The sequence below is a fragment of the Porites lutea genome, chromosome 4, assembly GCF_958299795.1.
Source record: "Porites lutea chromosome 4, jaPorLute2.1, whole genome shotgun sequence".
Taxonomy (NCBI): Eukaryota; Metazoa; Cnidaria; class Anthozoa; order Scleractinia; family Poritidae; genus Porites; species Porites lutea.
The window spans coordinates 27,833,107-27,858,927 of NC_133204.1; the positions used below are offsets into that span (position 1 = coordinate 27,833,107).

Sequence of the window (25,821 nt, forward strand, 5' to 3'; positions counted from 1 at the left end):
GTACATACATTTGGACAACGACAATCTCCGAAAAAAGGGTTTGGGAAGGTTTTTCAACTTTACAGTACTTCATTTTAATCTCTGAAAAAGATAGTTTTCTCTTTTGTTAAATGTCCCCGTCTACTCTGTTCAATATTGGAATCTAACATGAACAATTACGCGCACAAATACTTACGTTTAACTTAACGTTGCAAGGCCAGCGGGGAGGGGAGGGGGGGGGGGGGGCGGGGGAGGAAAAAACGAGGTAAAAAGTAGCGGCTTTCCCAACGCGTTTGACGATGTTTCAGAAAAAGCTCTTAGCAAATTATAACTCTCTGGAAGTGAAAAGTCTTACGTCTTTTTATTAGCTGCGATAAAGCAGTTCTGTCTTTTGCAGATCCCTCATCATCAGATTTTAACCAAGTGGACGGCACGAAGGTGATTATCGGTCATAAATCGCTTCCCTTCCGTTAATTGAAAAAAAACGACAACAACAACAGCAAAAAAGATACAGTAACAATAACAAGAACATTTACCGTAAACAAATAATACGAACAAAAATTATAGGAAGGAATATTTATTTTGTGTCCTATTAAAAGGTATTCAATTCTTTAACTTAACTGTCGCCTCGTTAAAATAGACACCTAGAATAAACCCCTGCCGCTGTTCAGTCATTTTCTTTGACCCTCTATCCCTCTCTGATATGAACACTTTAGTGCCGGTCCAGACGAAGACAGTTGACTCTACTGAAATTCAAACATCAAAGTTTGTTTTCTTAGTTTCTGTTCACAGGTTCACCAATTTGATAGATTGTGTGCCTCAAAAACCCCTTTGGGTGAGATGTATGAAGCTAGGCGACTCTCTGGCGTCTCGTTCAAGGTTTTAGTGACGAGAGTCGTTTTGAATTTGATCATCGACAGAGTCTTTGAACACCCCTCTGAAGTTTCTTTCTAAGAAGCGGCGAAGTGAAGAATTCCCTATTTGAAGATTAATCGCGGTGTTTCATTATCCGTCCATTCTTTTTAATGACACGTCCATATTGCTTTCCAGTTTTTGTTGACTTTAACTCAGAAATCATTAACGATCGATAACGTGTTGCAACTGCGCCCCATTTTACTGAACTTCATTTGTTGCCTTTCATAACACTTCAAAAATTACACACAAAAAAAGAAAATAGTCGATTCCTATTTTACCACCTACGATTATGTAATACCTTCAACATTAATTTACCATTCTATTTATTTATTTGTTTATTTTTGTATTATTTTGTACTATTATTTTTATTTAGTATTATCATTATTTTTTGTTTTTTTTTGTAACTAAAGGGTCAAACCAAAACTGAGAGTACGGAGAAGGTTTCAGTGGATAAATTGCTGAAAGCATCTGTTTCCATTGATCCTCGTGAGCCGGTTAAGTAAGTTTAGTTGCAATAACCATACTGCCCATAGCATTAATGTCAACAAAAGAAAAAAAAGATAAAACAGTCGAACCACTAAGCGAGCACCCCTCGTAAGCGACCACCTCCCATTACCGACCACCTGTTCAAAACACCAAAATTTTCAAATTTTGCCAGTCAAATCACTACTAATAGTTCAAAACTCTCATTAACCGTTTCAGAATTTTTCATTGTTTTTATCCTTCCGTAAGCGACCACTTTAAGGCATGGTGCGATCGTCATGTTCGATCGTTGTGCTATACTACTCATAGAACTCTTATCAACAACATGGACCAACATATATGGTGACTTAGAATTTATGTACATTGATCTTGTCCTCCAAGAGACTTCCTGAGAAACAATTCTCGTAAGCGACCACTGAATGCTCGCATTGGTACGGGGTGATCGCTTGCGTGAGGTTCGACTGTATCTTTTGATTACAAATAAATGACTCAAAAAGAAAATATTTTCCGAAATTTAACTTCAATTCATTCCATTTTTTTTAATCTATTTAAACCACAACCGTTTATGTATGACAACCAATTACCCTTGGGAGCAAGCAACAAGTTCCCAAAGGTCCCAAAGGAGTCCTTACATTTGAGTCCTTAAAAAGACAAAACTTTCCGTAATAGTCCAGCAGTTCCCAGCAGTTCCCAGCAGAGCCGCTCTCTGGATCACTGCAAGTCTGATGGTAACGTTAAGCTTTCCCAAGTATTTCTCGAACATATCGGATACAGCTCCCAATGCCCCTATCATCAGCTTCAACTTTCCTATTTCTTCTCGAAGAAATTGGTATTATTATTATTATTATTATTATTATTATTATTATTATTATTATTATTATTATTATTATTATTATAGTAGTGGTAGTGGTAATGGTAGTCGTAGTAATAGTAGTATTTAAAAAAGCACTGTCTTTAATTGTTTTTGTTGCAGATATGAGTTGCGCGTCATCATCTGGAACACCATAGATGTTGAACTTTACGACAAAACTATATTTGGGGAGGAAATGAGTGACATCTTTGTTAAAGCGTTAGCGATCCATTTTGCTTACCTTAGTTGTTTTACGGATAGAGTTATAAACCTTGATTCTTAGTTAAACATTTTATTTAGGAATATTTACAACAGCTCCATATAATCAGTAAGATTTTTCACATTCACTATTTTCACCGGGACCTTAATTAATCTTGTTTTTCCTCACAATTTTGCATAACCATTGTCTTCGATTTCTCTACGGACAACTCTAATACCTAGGAGAAGTTGGAAACAACGGTTATGTAATTGTTTTTTGGGGGGGGTGGGGGTGGGGGTGGGAGGTAAACAAGTTGCATTATGCTGTCGGTGAAAATGGTGAATTTATGAATATCACCTCATGTTGATAGAGTTTTTTCTCGTTGGAGATTCCTATGAAGCCATCTTGGCTGGATGGCAACTGAAGTATGTATGGAGTTTTGGATAAATCGGAGCTTCTGAATGCACTTAGAATTAACAGGTTTTTAAAATTTAAATCATTTTGTAAAAGTTTGTAAGATCTTTCTTCAGTCAAAAAAGGACTGTCATTGAAAATCTTTCCGTACCTCTTAATTTAAATTTCGCGGTTATTTTCAAGTTTTGTTTCCTATAAAAGTATTAGTTTTCATATCTCTTCCATAATTAAGAGAAAAAAAAAATCTTAAGCTAATATAACTTTTTACAGCCAGAATCGAAGAAATTAGACCATCCTTACAGAGACTGCAAATTGGCCAAGATTTTGTATATATTTCCAGATTCTGATTTTACACCTAATTACAACAGCGTTGTCATCGAGAAAAGCAAGTTAGTATAGGTAATAGCATGATTTGTAGTGATATTTGGCATCTATACCACGAGTGATATTTCAAAATTGTTATACGTAATTTCACGAGCCGTTAGGAGAGTGAAATTTGAGATAATTTTGAAATATCACGAGTGGTATTTATGCGAAATATCACGTACAAATCATGCTATTATTTGTTTATACTACTACCCACACAAGGTTTGTAATTTTCACATGTAGGTATTTCAAATTAAGCTGAAATACCACTGCTCTAAGCCAATCAAATTGCAGAAATTTCTCATGTAGTAGTATAAACACATAAAGGAAAGCCAGTTAGGAATTAATAACCTTGCAAAATACATCTCCATCTTTTCACAGTTCTGAAAACTTTTAATTTGCGATACGGAATTTTGCCATGAAAACGTTCTACAATTAAGTGTATCCTATATTCATGGAAATGAACAGGGATCAACGGCTGTTAAGGATAATTTATGAAATCCGCAGATTGGTTCTGCTATATAAAAATGACTTCTAACTATGTATAACCTTATGCAAATATAGGTGGCTGGTAGACAAGGACGAACAGAATACGGACGTCCACGAAAGGTATAAAAATAGTGCGTTTATTGAATGAGCAATAGTAGGCAAAGGACACCTTTAAGTGACACTAAAAATAATTAATGGCATTTAAGATGGCAGACTAAATTTAAAAAAATGACGTCAAATTTATCTCCAGACACGATATAAAACCTGTAGGTTTCATGGTCCTAGTTTTTATAATTTTGAATGACCAAGGGGACTGAGCGCACACAAAGAACTCCCTCTTAATAGAGCGTTTTATCTCTCGTGGCCAGGATTTATGGAAACTACTTGGAACAAAAATTATCGTTTACATAAGACTGCAGGATTCGCTTGGAACACCAACCTGCATGGTTGCCACTTCATTGCCTTGATCACCAAAACGACTTTCGTGACGCCATGGGCAAATGCTCTATTCGCTACTTTCACATTCCTCTAATACACCTTGTTTACCCCTCCTTCCCCCCCGCCCCCCCACCCCTGCGAAAAAAAATAGTTAGCATAAGCATTGTTTCCAGTTTCTCTTGGGATTTATACAATCCTCCCAAGAAAACTTGAAAACAATGTTTATTCGCCACTTGCACATCTCACATGATGCACATTATTTACCCCCGAAAATTTCGCATAGCCTTTGTTTTTCATTTCTCCTGGATATTACAGCCGTCCCAAGAGAAATTGAAAACAATGCATATGCAAGATGTTGGGGTGCGAATAAGGTGTATTACGGGAGATGTGCAAGTGGCAAATGCAACATTTTGGCGGGCAAACAAGGTGTATTATGGTTAATGTGAAAGTAGTGGATAGTTTCAATGTACTAAGAGTGTGTGATATAAATGTTCTTTAATGTTTTTAGGTCACTGGATGGCAGCGGAAGCTTCAACTGGCGAATGATTTTCCCTTTTGATTTTGATCCTTTTGAGAAAAAAATCGTCGTTAAAGAAAAGGTAAAACGTTATAGCCATGTTATCAACCCAGGCATGTCGTCTTAATGACTAGTCAACGATCAGCATAATGTAAGGGAATCCAAGACAGTCTTGGATTCTGGATTCCCAGCCGTGGAGTCTGGATTCCTGGTACTGGATACCGGATTCCCTGTCAGTGTAACTTGGATTTCAGATTCCTATCGTAGGTGCGATTTAGTATTCCTTGGGCTGTATTCTGGATTCCAAAGATCAGAATTGCGGATTCCATAGAAGGAAGATTTCCGGGATTCCGGAATCTGCATTCATTACGTGAGAGGACAGTAACGTTATCTCAGGTTGAAAATAAACAATGGTCATGATTTTTTTTTTTTTTCAATTAACTAGGTTCATTACTTAGGGAGTGACGTTAAGGAAGTAAAAAAGCTACCAGTATTAAAGATTCAAATTCTTGACAAGGACACACTAAGTCCGTCGGACTTTCTCGGTAAGACTACGTAAAACGCTCAGTACCTTTGTGCCGACGATCCTTAATTTATCAAGGTGATGGCTAGTTGTATCTTTTATTTTACTAATATACGAGTAACCTCTTGAGAAAGATAAAGCTAACCTCCGAGTGGCCATGCGATTTACCGCCGAAACACGTTGGTGCTTAAAATGCAAAATTTCACCCCGGCTTACATAAAGGGGTAAACGTACGTTGGGCAGATTTTGTCGGAACCAACATTTCTTGGATGCATAGATAGCCAAATTTTCTTACCCATTGTGCTGCGCTGCGCGCGAGAGAGCATCCACTATGCATTTATCGAAATTGGTCTATTATAAGCTGTCGATTTATTATCTTCCACAGGAGACCTGGAGCTGACACTTAACGAGCTAATACGACCCTGTCCCTATCCCAGTCGCTGTGGAACAAACAAAGATCCAGCAAAAATCCCATTCCAAGGTTCAAACAAAAAATACCAATCCATAGATCTTTTTTCCACTGGAAGGAAAAAGGGATGGTGGGCCTGCCATAAGGGGAACAAGATAACAGTAAGTGTCTATCTCTACTACATCTTTTTCTTCCAAAGAAAAAAGTTACTGTTATTGAATCGCAACAGAAACTAGTCACTATTCCCGATGCTCTCCCTCTAGAGCCTAGAGCTAAGAAAGATCAGCGTTGGAATGTCAATACTAGTCACGCCCAGAAATATTTATTATTATTATTATTATTATTATTATTATTATTATTATTATTATTATTATTATTATTATTATTATTATTATTCATTCATTCATTCATTCATTCATTCATTTAATTTATTTCTCCTTTCCCGACTGGCTAAAATCCCACGCATAATTAATCATAACCTGCTATTATCGACCGAATTTGGAAGAACTTTTCGATATGTGAAAAATGGCGTCAAGTGTGCAGAAAAATTGCCAGATTATGGAACAGTTAACCGAAAAGACCCGGCCTGGGGACGAGGTTGACTTGTTTTAGTGTTGAATACAAAATGGTGAACATTTCACTCGTTTCACGAGGAAGAAATAGACGAATTATCGGCTAAAAACATAGCAAGGACAGCAAAAAGACAACTCGACGAACGACATCCGCTATTTGGAGCCAAATATTGATATCTCCTAACTTGCCGAAAAACATACAATATCGAAGATGAACTTAACATCGATGGAGGTAAGCATGTTTTAGCTTGTTGAAAGAATGAAAGATGGTTAATTTTGTTTTAGCTTGTTTTTAAACGACGAATTATTTTGAATGAATAGTAGAACAATTATTAAATTCTCCTTTCGTATCATCTGAATAATTATAGAGATTTCGGAGGGTGTTATCTGCCTCGGCTTTGCGTCCCGGTGTATATATCCACCACTATTCACCTCCCCTTCGAGGGATAGTTGCATATTATTATTAATTCATTTACTTACCACGATTTAAATTCCGTTTATAACTCGGGTAATCTTTTATAAAAGGGTAAAGTGCAAATGACTCTTGAGATTTTGAAGGAAGAAGAAGCTAAAGCGAAACCTGCTGGCCATGGTCAGTCAAGCCCCAATCAATATCCAACGCTCGACAAACCAGAGTAAGTGTCAAAGATTTTCTTTTCAGTAAAGATAGCCACTTTATAAATCGGTTGTTAAATGTGTGTGAAACCAGCAAAAGTGGCATTGTAATAATCTGGATAAGAATTAGAATCTCTACGGACACTGCTATAGAGAAACCACCCTCTCAGTGGCTTGCTTTTCTGAGTGGTCACTGAGGATGACGAAAAAATATTTAACCGTAAAAAGATTAACCCTCGGAAATACACGCAAAGTCATACCCCCACCGTGGTGCAAGTGCGGGGAAGGGGGGGGGAGTTGATGGAACCTCTCTCTAGAGTTTTGATATGTTGCAGTATTTCAAAACAATTTTGCCTTCGGTGGAAAGCCTTTGATCTTCTCGACAACATGAGGTATATTTTACGGGTGGTGGCGCTGCTGGAGGTCTGTGATGTCACCAAACATGGTCGCCATCTTGGCCTTCAAGAATTAGAAATCAGGTATAGACTGCAAAAATTGATAATTGTTTGAACTTGACATGCAAAATAACACATGCATAAGTACTTTGCGTCATTTCAGCCACAAGCTTTGGTTTTGAAAGAAAAGAAAGAAAAACCATGCATTTTCACTCCAAAATGGCTTTGACCACCAGCTACTTATGACGTCATATATCGTAACCATAGAAACTGACCAACACCAAGCTTGTTTCAAAATGCGTCTGAGGGATAAACGAATAGCTACTGAAAACGTCAGGTGCTGATGTTTTATCGTCTCGGAAAGAACTCCTAAAAACCTTAGAGGGAGGTTGATTACAACTAAGTTTGAACCACGTGTAAATGTTTATTTTACCGTACGAATTTTTCCGTGGCCGGCACGTAGAGAATTTTTAATTTCTTAAAAAAATATTGACAGGTGGAAAGTGTCACGTGTCCTATTTTGCTTAATTACTAATCAAATAAAAACGTGAGTCAACCATTCCGGCCAGATTCAAGCGAGAAATGATGATACTATAACAAAAATACTGAATTTAGTTTATACTGTGTGGCATCTCGCAACCCCATTTTTAGTTTTCTTTCCTTTCCTGGACTCGACCAAAAGTGGTCACGTGACACATATCTCATTTCTTACGTTACAGGAAAATTAAGGTTACCGATTTTTCCGAGGTTGCCAAATTTTGGAAGGTTCTGATAAATTTTCACAAAGTTATGATCATTATTAATAAGATTTTATGCAAATTTGCCTTAGGCCATGCCTTAATTAACATGCTTGAGATGATCCACGTTTCATGGCCCGCGGTGCATTATTATAACAAGTATAGTACATGTGCCCGCAACGAGCCTAGAAACCTAGACAGCAAACGCTGCTGACGCTTCTTTGCTATGTCAACAGAACGTTAAAGACAATGTATTTCAAAACACTGAATCCTAGGCTTTTTAACTTGAGACAGTGATTTGAGGTTAGGTTTTTCTCTGTGGTAATATGCAAATGCTGCAAATTTTCTTGGCTCGTACACGTGGGAAATTTCGTTGGAGTTTTAAAAAAATCAAATTCAAGGCGTTTATTGAACACCAATAGAGCGTTTTCACTCACGTGGCCAGCATGTAATTTATTGGAACAAAAGAAAGTATTTACATGACAAAAGAGTTCAACTCCCAGAGGATTTTCTGGGTGCACCAACATGGTTACCGTTTCATTGTTTTGGAACACCAATACTGCCGCCGTGACGTCATGTGAAAACGCTCTATAAATAACTTAACATTTAACTGGATCATTAAAAGGAATAGCGTTGATTTGCTTTTATTGAAGTATTAAAATCAGCATTCTGGCCCATGCAAAAAAAACGCAGCTTAATCAGGCGGTAAAACCCTATTCATTTAATGTTGTTAAAAGAAGAGGCTTCCAATTGTTTACTATGAGATTTTAAAAATGAAATTTTTCAGCTCATTCACGCTTTTAAAAGAATTTTAGCAGCCATTTGACTTGAAACTTCTCTTGAACGCCTTTTCACAAATGGTCTTCATTATTTCAAAGAACGTGAACAAGACTAAACTTCCAGCTGTGTTAAAGGGTTTACCATAGAGCACTGCAGGCTATAAAACATGGTTCACGGGAGCAACCTTAATTGAAATAGGTGCATATTAATAAAATAAAAAAAAGCAAAAACAACGAGAGGAACAAAGCTGTATATTTTGTAAATAAGGAACCAGATATACATGGCATAAGCTTCTTGGATAACACTTGAATCGAGTGAGGTGATCCCTTTTTATATTTTTTTGTTATCTACGGTAGCTAGAGTCTCTCCAGAAACAATCTGACACCAAATGATCGTTCTAATGTGCTAACATTATTTTTAGGAACTGCAATCGTTTCATCGTAATTCGGCTTAAAACTATGACTTGAAAGGGTCTTACGAAAATTTCATCTTTAAGGTGGGTTAAAAAGACATGGGAATAGCAAATTCTTCCTATTCTTGCATTTCCCATAGTGGCCGATCCAGACCTTCAGATAAGGGGGGCCCAGTCATCCAGACCCTGAGATAAGGGGTGAGGGAGGCCGGTCTCAAAAAAGTTTTTTTTCGGCCCTTCGGGTCTCAGTTTGGTCTAAAAATAAGGGGGGGGGGTCCCCCTGGCCCTCCCCTGGATCTGCCTCTGTACCATGCAGGAAGTCATACATTGTCGTTGTATTTATTCTTTATTCCCTTCCACAGCCGTCCTGCACATTCATTTTTATGGTACACGTCTCCGTTCAAAACGTTCAAGTTTATCATCTGGCGAAACATCAACAAGTGTTACCTCCTCAAAATCTTGTTTTGCATTTTCCTCGCCTTACTGATTTTCCTGTTTGTGTATAGTATTCCGGTAAGTGATCTTGTTTTCAAGGAACGTTATTCTGTACTACAGTTTACATTATGGCATTTCTGCACCAGCAGAGAAATTTAGAATTGCCTTTGAGACTTCTAAACCAAAAATTGTGTGGTGACCAGTTTTGCTATGAAAAAAAAATTATCCGCACTGGACACCATTTACTGTTCAACTTTCAACTTCAACTTTATTGAAATTTGGAAATATATTACAAAACTACATTGAGACTGGCCTACAGTTAGCAAGGCTATTCGAGGCAGGCCAGGCTACATAATTTACTACAAATTGGATAAATACAAAGAAATTGGACGTTATGTAAGTATATATATTTTACAGTAAATAAATACTATTCTACTTAAATACAAGGACAATATTGGAGTGAATTTTAAAAATAAAATAAAATGAAAATAAAGGACAAGAGATATTTGAATCAAAAAACATACTTTACTAAACTCGTCTCAAATTGAAAATTAAATACAAATTTAGTATAATTATAGTTTAAAAAGACTTCTTGGTGGTCTGGTGCTTTTCAACAGAGCAAATGTAAACAACTGTCTATAACTAAAAAACTGAAATTTTTTTATATGTACATCCCAATAATAAAGTATCTAAAGCAGTTGAGTTTAGGGACTTGGAATTGTTGAGTCTGGGCACTTTGAATTGCTTTTTCATTTTCACAATAATCGTATCTACATCAATATAGGAGTCTTCAGTTAGAAGGATATCGACTAGCGTAAAGGGTTGGTTTTAGTGATGTTTTAAAAGCTTTTTTAGGTCTTTCTTTACGAATTTGAGGTATCCCATTCCAAATTTTGACCCCAACAAGAGAGAAGCATTTCATTTTGACATTGAGGCGAGATTCTGTAGTATGAATGTTCAGAGCTTGAGTCACGTGTATCGTAAGTATGAACGCCAGAAATTCGAGAGAAGAGTTTCAAAATATTATCCGGAGCAATGTTTCTATTTAACAGACCGTAACATATGTCATTACTTAATGGAACGAATGATTGATTTACAGCGAATGATTGATAAGAAAAAACACGTTTTCGTTTATTCAGTTGAGTTCGTCCAGTTTTACCCGGCACAAATTTTGTTCGCAGCGCCCTTCAAGATTGTTCCGTATGGGACAAAATTTTTTAAAATCGTGACAAACCATCCGCATTCGTTAAGCGTTGGTCAATGACAGAAAACTTGTATTGTGGATTGACGCTAACAAAGTTGTTGTAGTTGTTCTGGTTATGAGGGACAAGTACGCCAGACTAAGGTAACGGGAACGGGAACGTCAAAAAAGCAATAGGTTTAATGAGAAAAGTAACAATTCTCATGCATGCAAAAATTACGCTTTCTTGTGAATTTCTTTGCCGTCCTTGCACACCTACGACTTGAACTGGCTAAATTTTAAGTTTACTTCAGTACGGGAACGGCAAGGTGATAAATTCTACCATGGGCGCCCTGGGATAATCCCGCAAAAGTTTTAAAGGATGCGAAGTCTATTTTACAAGGACGTTTTCATGGACGTCACCGTTTTCGGATCGTTTAAAGGTCCCTAATGTCTCAGTCACATGTTATACTATGGTCACTGGGTTAACATCATAACATTTGTAATCAGAAAAGTAGTTTCCCTGCTGCCAAAAGCTTCGATAAGCTAATTATTTTGCTGATTTCAGATAAATAAAAGACAAGGTCACCTCTAAAAAGACTTAATTTCTCCTAGTTAAAAAGGAAAAGATAAGACCCGATTGCAGTAAGCATGCAAATGACATAATTGCAAAAGATTAAAAAGATACTGAACAATTCCTACACCAGATCACATAGAGCGTTTTCACTCACGTGAGCAGTAGCTATGCATATGCATATTTGCTGTAACAAAAGAAAGTAATCACATAAGAAAAAGGTTCAAACCTCATTATAAGGACTGGACTGGTTTGGGATGCCAATATGGCCATTGTAACATTGTTATGGCGGACGTGGAGTGACGTCATGAAAACCTCTATTGTCATCTTTTAATGTACTATTAAGAAAATGTTATTTGCAAACTGACCAGTCGTCTAGTAACATTTATGAATAAAGAAGAAACAAAAGTTATCAGTTTTATGGAAGTGTTTAGTCTGAACCACCCCACGGAAGCTGTTTCTTTCAAATGTATTATTGTACAAATAAACTAGCCTGCGAGCAAGCTCTCCGGGACGCACTGACCAAATCCAATTCCCCTGTGGCCCTCCGTCAACCGAACAGTCAGATTTCCGTCAATCAGCTCGAAGAACGAGGTCGGATGTAAACAAACATTGAAAAACACGAGCTAAGGGTAATGACGTCATTACTAGTGTCATCTCCGCCAATCAGCATTTCGCATCGACTTTTTCGATGCAGATACTAAAATTCCAGAGACGTAGTTGCAAGCTCTCCTTCCTTTTCCCGCGCCGCCGCCAGAACGCCCTAGAAAGCTTGCTCGCATGCTACAAATAAACATGCTCCAGTGCTTTTCTTATGCGTGTTTCTCTTGTGTTATTTTTCCATTTCAGAATTATGCAGCTAAAAAAATGGTTGGTGCTTAAAGTCCTTCAACTTAAATCACTAGTTGACCAACGTTGTAATGCTAAGCCTTAAATATTAGTTTTAAATACTTTTGCTCTTTCTCTGTTAAAATGAAATTAACTCTTAATAATTTTTATTATATAATCGTTTATTACGTAGAGGAGAATAAAATAAGCTGAAACCTAAGATAGGATAGGACATTTGGGAAGCTATCCAAAGCTGTGATCTTTCGATATGTAGATGCGGCCAAGCCTAAATCGAAGGTCTCGTGGATATAGTTATAATTTGCTGAAAACAATTAACTATACAACTGCATTTAACCATTGCAAAGAAATTTACAAATCTAAAGATGCATGTAGCTTAACTTAACCTTAAAAAGAGTGGACGCAACTAGATTTGTGGTTTACGAGAATGGGTACGCGTATAAGCGACCATTTGATAAACCTATCGAGGGCGGACGCGTACGGGAGCTTTTACAGAAAGATGGGCAGATGTTACAAATAACCAGTAACATTTAAATACAGTAATTACCGTATTTATTCGAATAAGCGCTCAACCTCGAATTAGCGCCCACCTCAAATAAGCGTCCATCCTAAATGCAGAAAAAGTTAATGAGCGCCCACCCCACCCCCTCCCCCTCCCAATAAGACTCAAATAAGCGCCCACTCCCACCCCACCCACTTGATTGAAAAGGAGATTGAAATTTAAATTGAATAAGTACTAATAAGAGACTTCCCCGAAGACGGAGTTTTCTTCGGAGTATTTTACAGAAACCTTGCTTTGTTACGTCTTCGCGTCTTGTTATTAGTAATTACTGATTTGTTGCAAAATAAACATACTACACATGCTGAAAAATGGTGAAAATTTAATGAGCGCCCACCTTCGAATACGCGCCCACTCTCAAGGTCCAAAAAATTTAATTAGCGCCCAGGGCGGTTAATCGAATAAATACGGTATGCAATAAATAATTTCAAAATTTCTTGATTTTCCCACATGTAGAATTTTTCTCCAGATATAAAAATTAGAAGAATCCCTGTAACTCGAACTCCCCCCCCCCCCCCCCTTAACTTGAACTAAATTTAGTTTCCCTTTAAAAAAAATCTACCCCGATAACTCGAATTTTGGTTCTTGCAACTCACAACTTCTGCCATCCCATTAGGTCTTCTTGTCAATTCGGCCTTAAGGCTGGGTTAAAACACTGACAGAGGTAACACATAGAAATTTGGTTTAATCAGTAGTAAGACGAACAGATCCAGTATTTGCCTAGTATTCGACAGTCATTTTCCACCACCAAAGGGCATATTAGATCATGTGTTACAGTTTCTGACTAGATCTACATTAGTGTAATTTGCGCTCTACCGTATATGCTAAACTGCTAAAGTAAACCGTTAAATATTAACCTGACAAAATGACTGTCCAATCGACCCCGATATCCTTGAACTGCCGCTAACTCGAACTGTTTTTCCGTTTTCCTTCAGAGTTTTAATTCTGGAACCGGGGTTCTACTGTATTTTATAATATATAGATTTAGCCAGGGCTTAAAGCGAAGCTCCCGTTAATAAATTTATAATTTAAATCAAACAATAAACTTGTAATCCACAGTTAGTCAACTTTAGGGCAGATTCATAAAGTTTTGGAGGGAAAAGCTATTAAAAGTGGTTTAGAGAAAAAATAATTTGCAAACAGTACAAGAGTGAAACAAATCTTACATCGAGTTATTAGTCTTATTAAACCAAAAAAAATAGCAATCATGTAAATTTTGATCATAGGAGATTAGGCTTGCAAAACGCTACCAAAGAAAATAAACCAGTTGGCCACCTACACCACCTTTATTTTATAAAGTTAATTTAATTTGACTTCCCCGAAATATAATTTTATGCTATAAAGGCGGGGTACAAGACAGGATAGGCCTCGATGGCGGCCTATTTACACGGTATAATTTATCGGTTGCATTCCTAAAAGGAAGGCCAAAATAAAAAATCAGGCCAGAATTTCTGTGTTCGACAAGTTTACTTTACAAAATCTTGCCGACAAATCTGTTGGCGTGTAAACCAGCCTTTTATACTTTTTGTACATCATATCTGAGGTAAACAGTACTATCAGGCGCTGTTTGTTCAGCCTTCAGACCTCGGAGAGAATTTCTTTTTTTTTTCCCCTATTAAATCCTGTAGCCGTTTCTCACAATTTTTCAAGACAAATTGCATGCACTCATTCAATATTCAGGACCATCGAAGCACGCGCTTCCCTTGCACAATAAATTATATAATTGAACAAATTATAAAAACTTTTCATGAAGAGAATTCCATAATGTTGGGATTGTTCAGTGAGATCAATTTGCTCCTATGTAGTATGCAGGGTATACGTAATAATGAGCTTTTAGCGAGAACTTTCGAAACCTTTTCAAAATCACCCATACGGCCAGCCAGTTCTAAAATTACGAAAGAAAATACTAACAATCAAGACAAGAAAAATAATTCGGTGAAACATTTACAGAGAAAACAGTTGTCATTCATGAAGATCTAGACAAGTAATGAAAGTGATCTGAAAATCATGACTCAGGTATAACACCTTGCCATATTTGTGTTTTAACCGGCTTCCCGGTGTTTGCTGTTTTCCAAGATGAACTCGTGGCAAGAATATTTCTCAAATCTTTCTTTTTACAACCAAAATTATGACTGAATATTCTTCAGAATGTTTTCTTTCTAGCATTTGCGGTCAGAAAATGTCTTAAGGCTTTTAAAGTTCTGTATATCAAACCTGATACTAGGTCAAATCATTGTCTCCGATCCAAATCTTACAAATGTCCATAAACTAGCCGCATAAACTATGCTCGACTACATGAAAACAGAAAAAAAAAAAAACATATCAACTGCAATGATTACTAAGGCTTACCAGTCGAGATGCAGCTCCTGAAGGCCATCAAGTAAGGCCAGAATCGCCTTAGACTCCTCAAGCATCAAGCAAGGTGAAGTAGAATAAGCTCATTTTTAAAAACGATATCATCCGAAATCGGATTTCCAATAACTTCGACAAGCGGCGAAATTCTCAACCAAAAACCCAATAAACAAACCAGTCATGAATAACAGAAGAATCTTGATAGCAGCTGTATTTCATTTTGTACAGCCAGTGAGAAAATACAATAAAAAACATCATAAGACGACACAAAACTCTGTCAGCTCCAGCTATCAATAAACAAGTTTCGAGATACTGCATAAATTTTCCACGTGAACACCTGTCAAATCTTGACCAACCGGAGATAAAAATTCGACGTAGAGCGTGACCATGCTAGGCAAAGCCAACTGCCTTTTACTTCCGTGCCTGTAAAAACTGTCTGAATTTCTGCGTCTGAAGTCAGTTTGAAATCAAAATTTTCATAGTGCCGCTCATAGACACACTTTATTTCCGGTGCATTTAAAAAATTGAAATCCAGCCTCCTATCATTGAAAAACTACTAACTTGTCAGCGGATAACTCAAAAAACACGCAAACTCGATAATTCAAGACCTGAGCCCACGATACGGTCATGTAATACTGGTCAGTGGATACCCTGTTTTGACAGCTGTCAATTCACCGCAACATGGCCACGCGATTATCCGCCAAAACAAACGCGGGTAGCCAAATCGCTCGTTTTCCTGCCAAGAAAATATAACACATCCCCCTCCGGTCGGGCTGCCTCCCTTCCCCCTCCCCAGCGTCTGCACGGACGGGAGTTCGTACACTGACGTCATAGCCAAAATTTCTCGGATGGATAGATTATCAGATTTTCTTAGCAATGGGACTCTGCTCAAGCGCGACTCCAAACTTTGCATATTTCGCAGAAACGATACTTGGAATTTAGTTTTTAGTGGAAGAAATGCAAAGCTACTTCACCATGATTTCTGAAACCCATCTTTTAATAAATTGCAGATTTAAAAAAGTAGATATTAAAGAGGTAAAAACGAGGAATATTTATCTGTTTTTAAAACACTCACTTCATATCAATTAACCGATTTTTCCCCAAACCTACAACTGTCTCGAGTTTCATCTACAACCATTTAACTCGCATTTCTCAGAAAATACGTGACTTTTGTATTAATAAATTTTATTGATGTGTCAATAAAATATCTAGCGGAGTGGAAACATTCTGCTAGTAAGGGAGCCCTCAAAGCAGTGAAAAAAAAAGCATATAAATGCCTGAAACTAACAATATCTATGTGACCTACGTGAGGCAGAAAGTTTGTCCTCAAGAATTGATTTGCCCAGCGTACTATCGACTTGAAGAACTTTCACAGGCGTTCCATGAATAAATGCAAGGTTTCTTTAATAAAAAAGGAAAGAAAGGAAACTATTTACCAGTAAAAATCAAATATTATTAAGATGCGTTCGACGTATCTTTTCTTCCGCTGAAGTCATTTGAAAGTATCCTACACTTGATGAACAAACGACATGAAAAGTATACGTTCTTTTTCGTCACGCGCAATAATACAACAACCTAATCACCTCTTCCCATTTTGCACTCTTCTTATACCTTTTAAGTTAATAGGTGGGCCCACAATGAACTTTTCAAGTGCACCTGAGACTAACCTTGTGGCGGGGCAAATGGGTCCTGTTTCACTTGACTTACATCTTGACCAAACTTCATAGCCTCAAACTGCCAAAGTGCACTCTTAAGTGAGGTCATAACCTTCCTTGAGACTGCATTCATCCAATCGAAGCGTCGGAAGTGTATTATCAAAGGCTCAATCATCTCGAGCCACAAATTTCACTCTCGCAAGCCAGCAAGCGAGAAATACTGATTGAGAATACTGATCTCCACGAAATGTAGGTAGGTTTTTCTCAATTCTGGTTCATGAGCTAAAGCTGGTTAAGAATTTTTTTTCGAAAATCTAATAATAATAAAAAAAAACACTTATAGTAAAGTTAACTTATTTTTTTTGCCAGGAAATTCATGAAACTTTTGGATACAAGGATAATCAGGGCGATGACCTCCTAGACTAGCGCTCGCCATGTCAAGCTACATGTATAAATGTTCATCCTCCGTCGTTGTCAGCCGTTTCTTTTTGTCTTTGGACAAACTTACGCTAAGAGAACTATATCTTCAATGTTACTTTCTTGAGCTGCCGTCCATTTATATTAATATTAAATAATATTCTCATTTACGGTTTAGCCTATTGAAACAAAACATTCAATTGGTAATGGATTTCTGATGAAGTTTATTGTCAGCAACACAACAAATAAATAAACATGTTTACATCACAACAAGTTTTTACATATTGCTGTTTGTAACGACAAGAAAGACGGTGCCCCTGTCGGCGGTTTAAATTCAACACCAGAATCAATTTTAAAGCAGAAAGTATCCGAGAAATCAGAAAAGAATGATCCCGTTACTTCCCCTCTTCACTTTTTCCGTTTCAGCTCATGATCAGTGCACAAACGGAGAATAGCTGCGAACAAAGCGAGGTTCCAGCAACTGAAGATGAAATTCGAGTGCGAAAAGATTTCATTTTACACGGCCACCTTCTTGCAACTCACACGTCGTCCAACCAACCTCACTGTTTCTTGCTATGTTCCAATAATTGCCAATGTCTATCGTTTAACTACAATGGAGGGGACGGATCGATAGTTGGAAACTGTGAACTCAAAGGGGCTGCCTCATACACAAATACCCACTTTTTCAAGCACAAAGAAGGATGGACTTATTTTGAGATAGTTCGGAATAACTTGGCAAAGGTAACATAATGTTGGGCTCGATTTCGTGACTAGAGGAGATAAAAAAATATTAAAAATAAAAATATTAAAGGAAGATAGATTTATAAAAAGAAGAAGGAAATCAAAACTGGCCGAGTTTGTGGCCGAGCGGTTAACACCTCGAACTACGGAGCTGGAGGTCTGGTGCTCAAGCGTCGCCCGTCGTTGATTCTTTAGTCAAGGAACTTTATTTCACTTTGTCTCTCTTCATCCAGGTGTAAAAATGGGTACCGGCGAAATTCTGTTGGGGGTTAACCTGCGGTGGCCTAGTATCCTGTGCAGGAGTGAGTAGCAATGCCCCTTGGCATGCATCATGCTCAACAAACAGGGAAAAGCTCCGGCCGTTAGGGCCTTTGGCTCGTGTGCGCAATTGTACTTTTTACCTTACACCACCTACCGCTTAGCAGCGGCGCTCGTAGAACAAGCCGCGCCCTACCCTACCTCTGACATAAGATAGGGTACAGTTTTTCCATTATGTGAAGCCCTTTGTAAGCCGTTGGTAGAAACCGAAGCAGCTGTTTGTTGCTGGAAAAAAGATTCAATAGTGTTCGAGTGTTTCGAAGAAAGTCGCGGCCCTAAAAGCTAATTCTGTTAGCCTTTTTAACAAAGGTTTCGTATCCATTTATTTATTTATTATTTATTTATTTATTCATTTGTTTAATTTATTATATTTAATGTTAGTCAAGGAACCTAATGGGAACTGTTTTATGGGCTGGGACGTGCCCGACTTGTCCTTAGGGTTTGATCTTAGGATATTGCCTAGGGCCAGAAAAAAACATTCTGCACTTTCAACTAACGGTCCCCTTGGTCAAGTCTGAAACAGGGTTGGGAATATCGCAGTATCTTTGTCTGAAAAAAGAATCCCAGTAACTCGAACTCTGAAGGGAAACGAAAAACAGTTCGGGATAGCGGGGAATTCTAGTTATCGGGGTAAACTTCAGTGAAATCTTGATCAAGGGAACTTAGTTCGAGTTAGCGGGGAATTCGAGTTATCCGAGTTCGAGTTATCGAGCATCTACTGTAGTAGTATACGGCTTATTATCGAACTCAGAAAGCAGTGAACGCCTGAAAATTTTCAGGAATGTTTATTGCGTAGTGACCAATCACAATAAAGTTCAGGACACGGGAACGAACCACATAAACCACAAACCAATTACCGATGCCTTTTGCGGTTTAGTTTTCTCACACCTTACTAGCTTTTTCTTTGCAACACAGTAACATTCCATAAATATCTCTGGTGTTGACGGTTCTCTGAGTTTCTCACAGTGAAAGGGATATTTTTTTACTTTGTAGCAGAGAAAATTAAGCTGTCCAAGGGAAACTTGTCACAACGGATGTTGTCGATCAAATCCATGCAAAAATGGTGCCACGTGTCGTGAGGTCTGTGACGTCAGAGTTAGACGTTATAATTGCGCATGTACGCCTGGCTATTATGGTCATAGATGTCACAAACCCCTTCGTTCATGTCACGATGTCTTAGTTTCTGGGAGACAAGTGAATGGAATTTACTAAATACTTAATCATGCAAATTCTACGCTGAATGTTTATTGTGATTTTAAAGCTGAACCGGGTGCTGCCTGGATCCTAGTGCAGAGCAACTCTTTGGAAAAAGGCAAAAGGGATTGGGCAAGTGATATATTCAGCGGCAAGGCCTTGTCACATGATTTCCAAGTAAATCAAAACCTACCAAACGATTGGTCAGAATATCGTCTGTCACTTGCAGATATGCATTCCATCCGAGACCAGTGCCCTTACTGGCGAGCAACCTGTTAATTTCCGAAAAAGGGTGTAGACTTCAGAGATTACCTGCGTGCCTCCCTTGAAGACTTTGACATCATAAAAACTCACACATATCCATCTGGCCTTTCGTGCATGCTCTATGAATTCATAAACAAGCAATCAGTGCATTGATTGCACGGCTTTAACAAATGCTTTCTGGATTTTTACGCCAGCAATCAGAAGTTCTCAGAGTAAGTTATTCCCGTGTGACTTTGATCGCAGACCTAACGGGGGAATGGAACGCGAACGAAATTTTGGCGTTTATTTGTTTGCTAACCCTGCCTTTCGGTGCTCTGCATCAAGCTATTCTACAACTCAGTTTTGGCTTGGGAAGATATTATCAAGCCAAGAACAATGAGACTGCCTTTGTGAAATTGCTATATCAAGTTGTCATGTAGTATTTACGAAAAAATGCACCATTTGCTCTTCGCAGTTATATTGCAGTAAGAATTTCAAAACAAAATCAAAACCTACAGTACCGTGACAAAAACAAAAAAACCCTTTTTTTTTTTTACTGCGGTGGGTTTATATGAATTTGCGTCCACGGGCACAATAAATAGGAAAAAAGAAAGTCAAAAATGGGCATATTTTAAAGAATGCATGTTGTGTATTACAAAAAGCTAAATATTGTTCTCTGAGCTGACTTACTCACAACTGCGCAGACGCCAACGATCACAGCGTACGTGGAAAATGACCATTGCTTCAGGCGGTACTACGCTAAGTAGCAGCCGTTTTTGGAGCAGACATGTCTTACTAAGCGGACCAAAACTTCAGAACACACGCAAACTGTACCGAGAAGTTTTCTGCTGTAGTAACGAGACAAAAACAACAGACCTCAGGTCGCCTCCGAACGAATAATACAATAGTGAAAGGTTTTTCTAATTCATGTTCTTGGTAAGTGTTTCATTTCATCGATCCTGCCCACGTTTGATGGTATGCGTTCCATTGACAACATAAGCCGCTAAGTTCTCCTGAGCAGAGAATATTTCCTCTGATCTTCATTGCAACGAGTCGAAAAGTCTTTTGTCTCTTGCCACTTCTGCTAATGGGTATCTGATGTCAATTCTTTCCTTCGTTAGTACAGTTTGAACACTCCAACTTTTCTTTGAGATTACAGCCACATAGTCCCATTAAACCAGATTGAAGTGACCTCCGAGACCTGAACTTCGATTATACGATTTATTGGTTTCAGGAGCTTGTGGTGTAATGTAAGTCCTTCACTACGTTGTCCATGTACTATTGATTGACAGTTTTCTCGCCCAGCGCAATTACTTTTTCCCTAGGGAGCCTCTCAACCAATTGGAAATATCGACACTCACAGAATGCGAGTCGGACTTTCGTGGGCCTTCCGGGCAGGCGCTCCCTTTCCCCTCGCGTGTCTCCCTCTCGCGCCCGGTCCTTCTTGCGCCCACTTTAAGTTCCAAGCGCCTGCTACGCAGGCTAACCAGGCAGTGAATTTCGCGGTAAGTGGTTGAAACTGGATCTTGTTTGGCAAGAGTATACTGTAGATACTGTAACTACCCAAGGGCTGTCTCGTCCCTATAAACCTTGCCACGATTACGCCCGCAAATATTCCGTCCCCTGGGTCTACAAATCTAGAACTCGCCAAACTTGTAAAGTGACGGAGAACCTAAAGGCAGACTTCAACCGTCGCGTAATTTTTACGTGCATACGTACGTAAATTTTGCGCTCTGGGCTAGTGTCTCGAAAGGCCAATTACCGCTAATCCAGGATTAAAGTTTTGTTCCTTTTTTTCTTCTTCTTTTTCTGCTTCTTCTTGTTCTTTCTTTCTTTCATTTACCTTCCTATGTATTGCTTAGGGTAACATTCTGTGATGAACATTTTTGCATTTTTGGATTTTATAAGCTCGAGTTACATGTTCTTAAACAAGAAACCATGTTTAAAATTTAGCACAATCCTGGGTGTAACTACCACTTTTCGAGGAGCCGAGCCCAAAACCATGAACAAAACGAAAACCGGGGGAATCCCATTCATTAAGATAACGTCACATGCTATTTTTGGGTGGTTTAACCGGTTCGACGGGTTTAATATCCATTTTGACATAGTAATTAAGCCATGTGCGCCTCTTCGTTATTCGGTATCGATGTCGTCTGTCACTTAAAATCACACACCGTAACGTAATTATGAAAATTCTATTCCCTGCCCCTTTCTCAAATGAAAAAACGGAGATGGTCCTATTCCGGGTCACTGCCAATTTTGCATATTGATGAGAGCGAAGGTAAAGTAGATATTTATTTAAACAAACAGTTTACTTACCCCTCTCTTTTTTTCTTATGCCTTCACAATTCAATTTTTTTCGCCCCTCTTCTTCGCTTTTCCCCCCAAAATCTTAATATTCTCTCAACAAAACCAGCACCACCAAATTTCTATTGTTCTCCCTCCCCTCCCTCCCTCCTCCTCCTCCTCCTCCTACCCCTCCTACTCCTCCTACTTCTCCTCTTCCTGCTACCCCTCTTCCTCCTCCCTCCTCCGTCCGGCCTCCATCGTCTCTTTCCCTTACCGTTTTTTTGAAGGAGCGTGATAGGCGGATGCCCACAGGCTAGAGAAGGACCCGCTACAGCGGTAAACCAGCTGGAGAGAAGTAGAAGAATCGCATTACTTGAAGACATGTAAATAGAAAGTACTGGATTCCTTTTTAGAGGTGTCTCACTCTCATTCAACACAGCAGCACAGACCAATGAAATTGCAGAAATCCACTTCGATTCCCAGAACCTATGTCTACCTGGAGTTATGAAAACCGGGTTAGCAAACATTCTGTAATTTTCTCTACTTCCCCTGTCTAATAGCTTGTTTACTGTGTTGTTTGCCCGTGTCGTTTTTGTTTTTGGCTTGTTTTGTGGTTAGGGATTTGCGTAGAAGTGGAATTAGACAGAATTACGATGTTACCTCCCCCCTCCGTATTTTTTCCCTATCCACAATTCTTTCTTTTAACACAAGTGACAGTTATTTGAAATCAGCGCGCGCCTAAAGCTGGTTTCAGTGCAGTTTAGCGCAGTTTAGTTGCCTATATTGGTCACCTTGAGAAAAGTTTCCAGGAGAGCATCATGTAAAGCTCTGAGATGGGACAAAGTTATTACGATTAGCAGAGTCTGCATCGTTCAGTATCTTATTATATTCTCGTTTCATTTGGCTAAACGGATCAATCACCCTGATCCGGGCTGAGACAGAAAGGTACGATATTGTTCGCTTTTCTAAGGTGACCACTAAGTCTTTGGCCTCCGGAATAGGCTCTTAGGAGTCAAATGAATTAGGTGAGAGCAAAATTGCAGGTGAACTTTGACCCGGGCCAAGACGTCGTTTTCTTCTGGTGTGAAAACAAGGCTAAGGTGATCCGCCGACCGTGTGACTCTACATCCGGGAACTTGAATAAGACGAGTGTAAGAGAAAAGTCCAAAGGTGTTTATCTGGCAATAAGCTGAGTTTTTTCCGAGCTATTCGATGATATTTCGCTTATGTTAAACGTGAGAAGATTATGCGTGGCTGTGGATAGTCTTATCAGTGCCGCGAAAGTGTGTGACTGTGTGAAATCCTCCTGGTGTTGACAGGTATGTGATCGCGTGGTTGAACTCACAGGAAAAAATAACGGATGCCCATTTTTAGATATTTTAAGGTATTCAAAGAATACCCATAAAAATCCCAAATTTGGCAAAGTGAGACAAGTCCCAACCAGGGAATTCCCAACCAAGTTCCCTGATTGGGACTTGTCTCACTCTTCCAAATTTGGGATTTTTGTGGATATTCTTTAAATTCCCTAAAATATCCAAAAATGGGAATCGGTTATTTTTTCCTGTGACTGCGGTTTCGCCAAAATATTCTGTGCCAGCCATTGATATTGTTTCGTCGGTGTTTAGCTTAGCTAATTGTACCTTGGAAAAGTAACTCTCGACTCAGGAAAATTGGATCTAGGTCTAGTTTCAGCGGGCTGTAATGGCATTGCACCATAGGCCGGTTTTTGCAGATAAGAAGGTTATAATTTGTGCATGTTTCATTCAGTTTGTTGTCTATTTCATGCGGAATCCTGTTGTTTATCGGACCGCGAAAAAAGTAGTGTTTTGCTAACTATTTAAATTGTTATGTAGGCCTTAACCAGGCACTCTTTCGCTGCAGTTCACTCAACTTAAAAATTTCTGAAAAGAAATGACACCGGTTTGAAACTTCGCGAGGTCAGTTTACTGAATAAATGTTCTAAAATTTGCGCCATTTTAAATTTGGACTCGTTGGAATGCTTCTAGAGACCGTTAACTTACTACGCGGCGTCAGTTAAAGGTTTTTAATCGGCCTTTGAATGAGTTTTGTTGTTTTAAATTGCCAAGTAGTAGAATGAGTTGATATTTTTGCTAACCCGGTTTTCAAAAATCCAGGTATATGTCAAATAGACCTTTTCAGCTTATTTGTTTTGTTTGTTCTATCAGATCACGTGATCGTGCCTCAGAGAACTTTTTCAAATTTCGTCCTATCCATGCGCATATGTGAGCATAATTTATGAAAAGACATAAAGCAAATTGCCTAGAGAACATCACGTGGTCTGAATTGGGAAAACAAAACATACATATAACTGCTCTCAGAGATGGCTATATATATAGCTTTATTATATACATACTGCGAAATACTCACCAAAGACTTCTCATACGCAAATGAGTTATGGCCAATCATAGGAGCGAACGATGTTTCTTCACGTGTGAGAAAAATGATACGTCCAATCACAAGTCACAGAGGTGTGCGACATTCGTGCCAAAATTCAGGCCTTACATATAGGCGCTTGCAGCTTGCAGCGCTCTCGCTTTGCCAGAGCTTCGCAGACATTCAACAAGGAAAGGTTTTCTCGAAGAGTATTTCTCGTAAAAAAACTGAAAAACATCCCGGAAATTGGAGTGGAATAGTTTCCTGTATTTCTCTGTCAATGAAGAGATATGCAGAGAGCCAGCTAAGCAACAGCGGAAAGGGGAAAAACAGAACGAGACGTAAGCTTAAGTTGTGCTCTTTATCGGAGCTACTTTGCCTCATAATGTAATACGAGCTACATGTACATAAGCTCATACTACGATTTCGTTGTCATTTCGCAGTGTGTTGCGGGAAATTTTAGCATTTTGGAAAGATTTGAAATAAAAAGGCCGCCAAAATGATGATTGTCTTAGTATGTGGCGCTTCTTTCACGATTTTTAAACTAGGAATGTGCCTGAATCGGTCTTTAAAAATTACAGGGTCTTTTTTTATATATATTCTTTACTTTACTCCTTAATTTTAATAAATGTTTTTGTGTTACCAGGACTCCTTTAGACAGAGGAGGGGGTAGGGAGTAGGGGGGGGGGGGGGGTGGCTGTACACAGGCTGGGTCACTATCAAGACATTAAAGATATACGAATGGATGTAAAATAAAAAACTGTAACATATTGGAAAAAAAATCCCACACTATTTCATTATTTACAAGTCATACTCAAGCCACGTCAATGGCAGCCCTGTTTATTCTATTAATTAATTCACTATTTAAAAATAAATCATTTAGTCTTTGGCAATATCAGATTTATTTCTTATCTCTTACATACATGTAATTAAAGAGCAGTTATAACGCACGTGACGGAGTTCAAATCTCTGTCACTTTACCCTTCGTAATCAATTTGTTATCATGAATTGTCCATTCAAAGTTTCATAAACATTTAGTAAAGTTACAAGTTCAAAATTTAATATTTGTTTTGATTGAGAACAATTAGAATATCAAGTTGTGGCTGTTAGTGCCGGAAATTAAAACACTCAAAAGTATTCAAGGGTATTTCAGCATTCATTAAAGGCTATTTTTCAACAAAACAACAACTCTGCACGTGTATTACGATTTTTGCTATACTTTTTTCTTTCTCTGCACGACTCCGATGTGAGGTTTAAGGGGAATGCAAACAAACGGCCACTTAATTTTTCTTTCTCTTTAGGAACTTGGATATGATTCTTCGGGAGATTTCACTTTCATTTGACAAATTGAGTGAGTTGAACGTATGCCAGGTTATCTAAAACTCCCTATTTTGAAGGTTACGCATCCTACGTAAATAGGAACTAAACAAGTTCGTGAAAAAATTGAAGCAATAGTGAGAAAAAAATACAGTAGGATCACAGGGGATAATAATATTCAATTTCCTCTTAAGAGGCTTCGTCACTTCCTGTG

The 25,821-nt window shown here is 38.4% G+C and overlaps 1 protein-coding gene across 1 annotated transcript; it reads left to right on the forward strand.

Moving 5' to 3' along the window:
• Positions 1-3,669: 3,669 nt before the first annotated feature.
• LOC140935241 (myoferlin-like) lies at positions 3,670-13,186 on the forward strand. The gene is made up of 7 exons (XM_073384784.1): positions 3,670-3,815; positions 4,642-4,732; positions 5,096-5,195; positions 5,559-5,743; positions 6,680-6,789; positions 9,456-9,606; positions 12,132-13,186. The coding sequence occupies exons 2-7, from the start codon at positions 4,676-4,678 to the stop codon at positions 12,162-12,164; spliced, it is 636 nt and encodes a 211-aa protein (XP_073240885.1). The 5' UTR covers positions 3,670-3,815; positions 4,642-4,675; the 3' UTR covers positions 12,165-13,186.
• Positions 13,187-25,821: the final 12,635 nt, after the last annotated feature.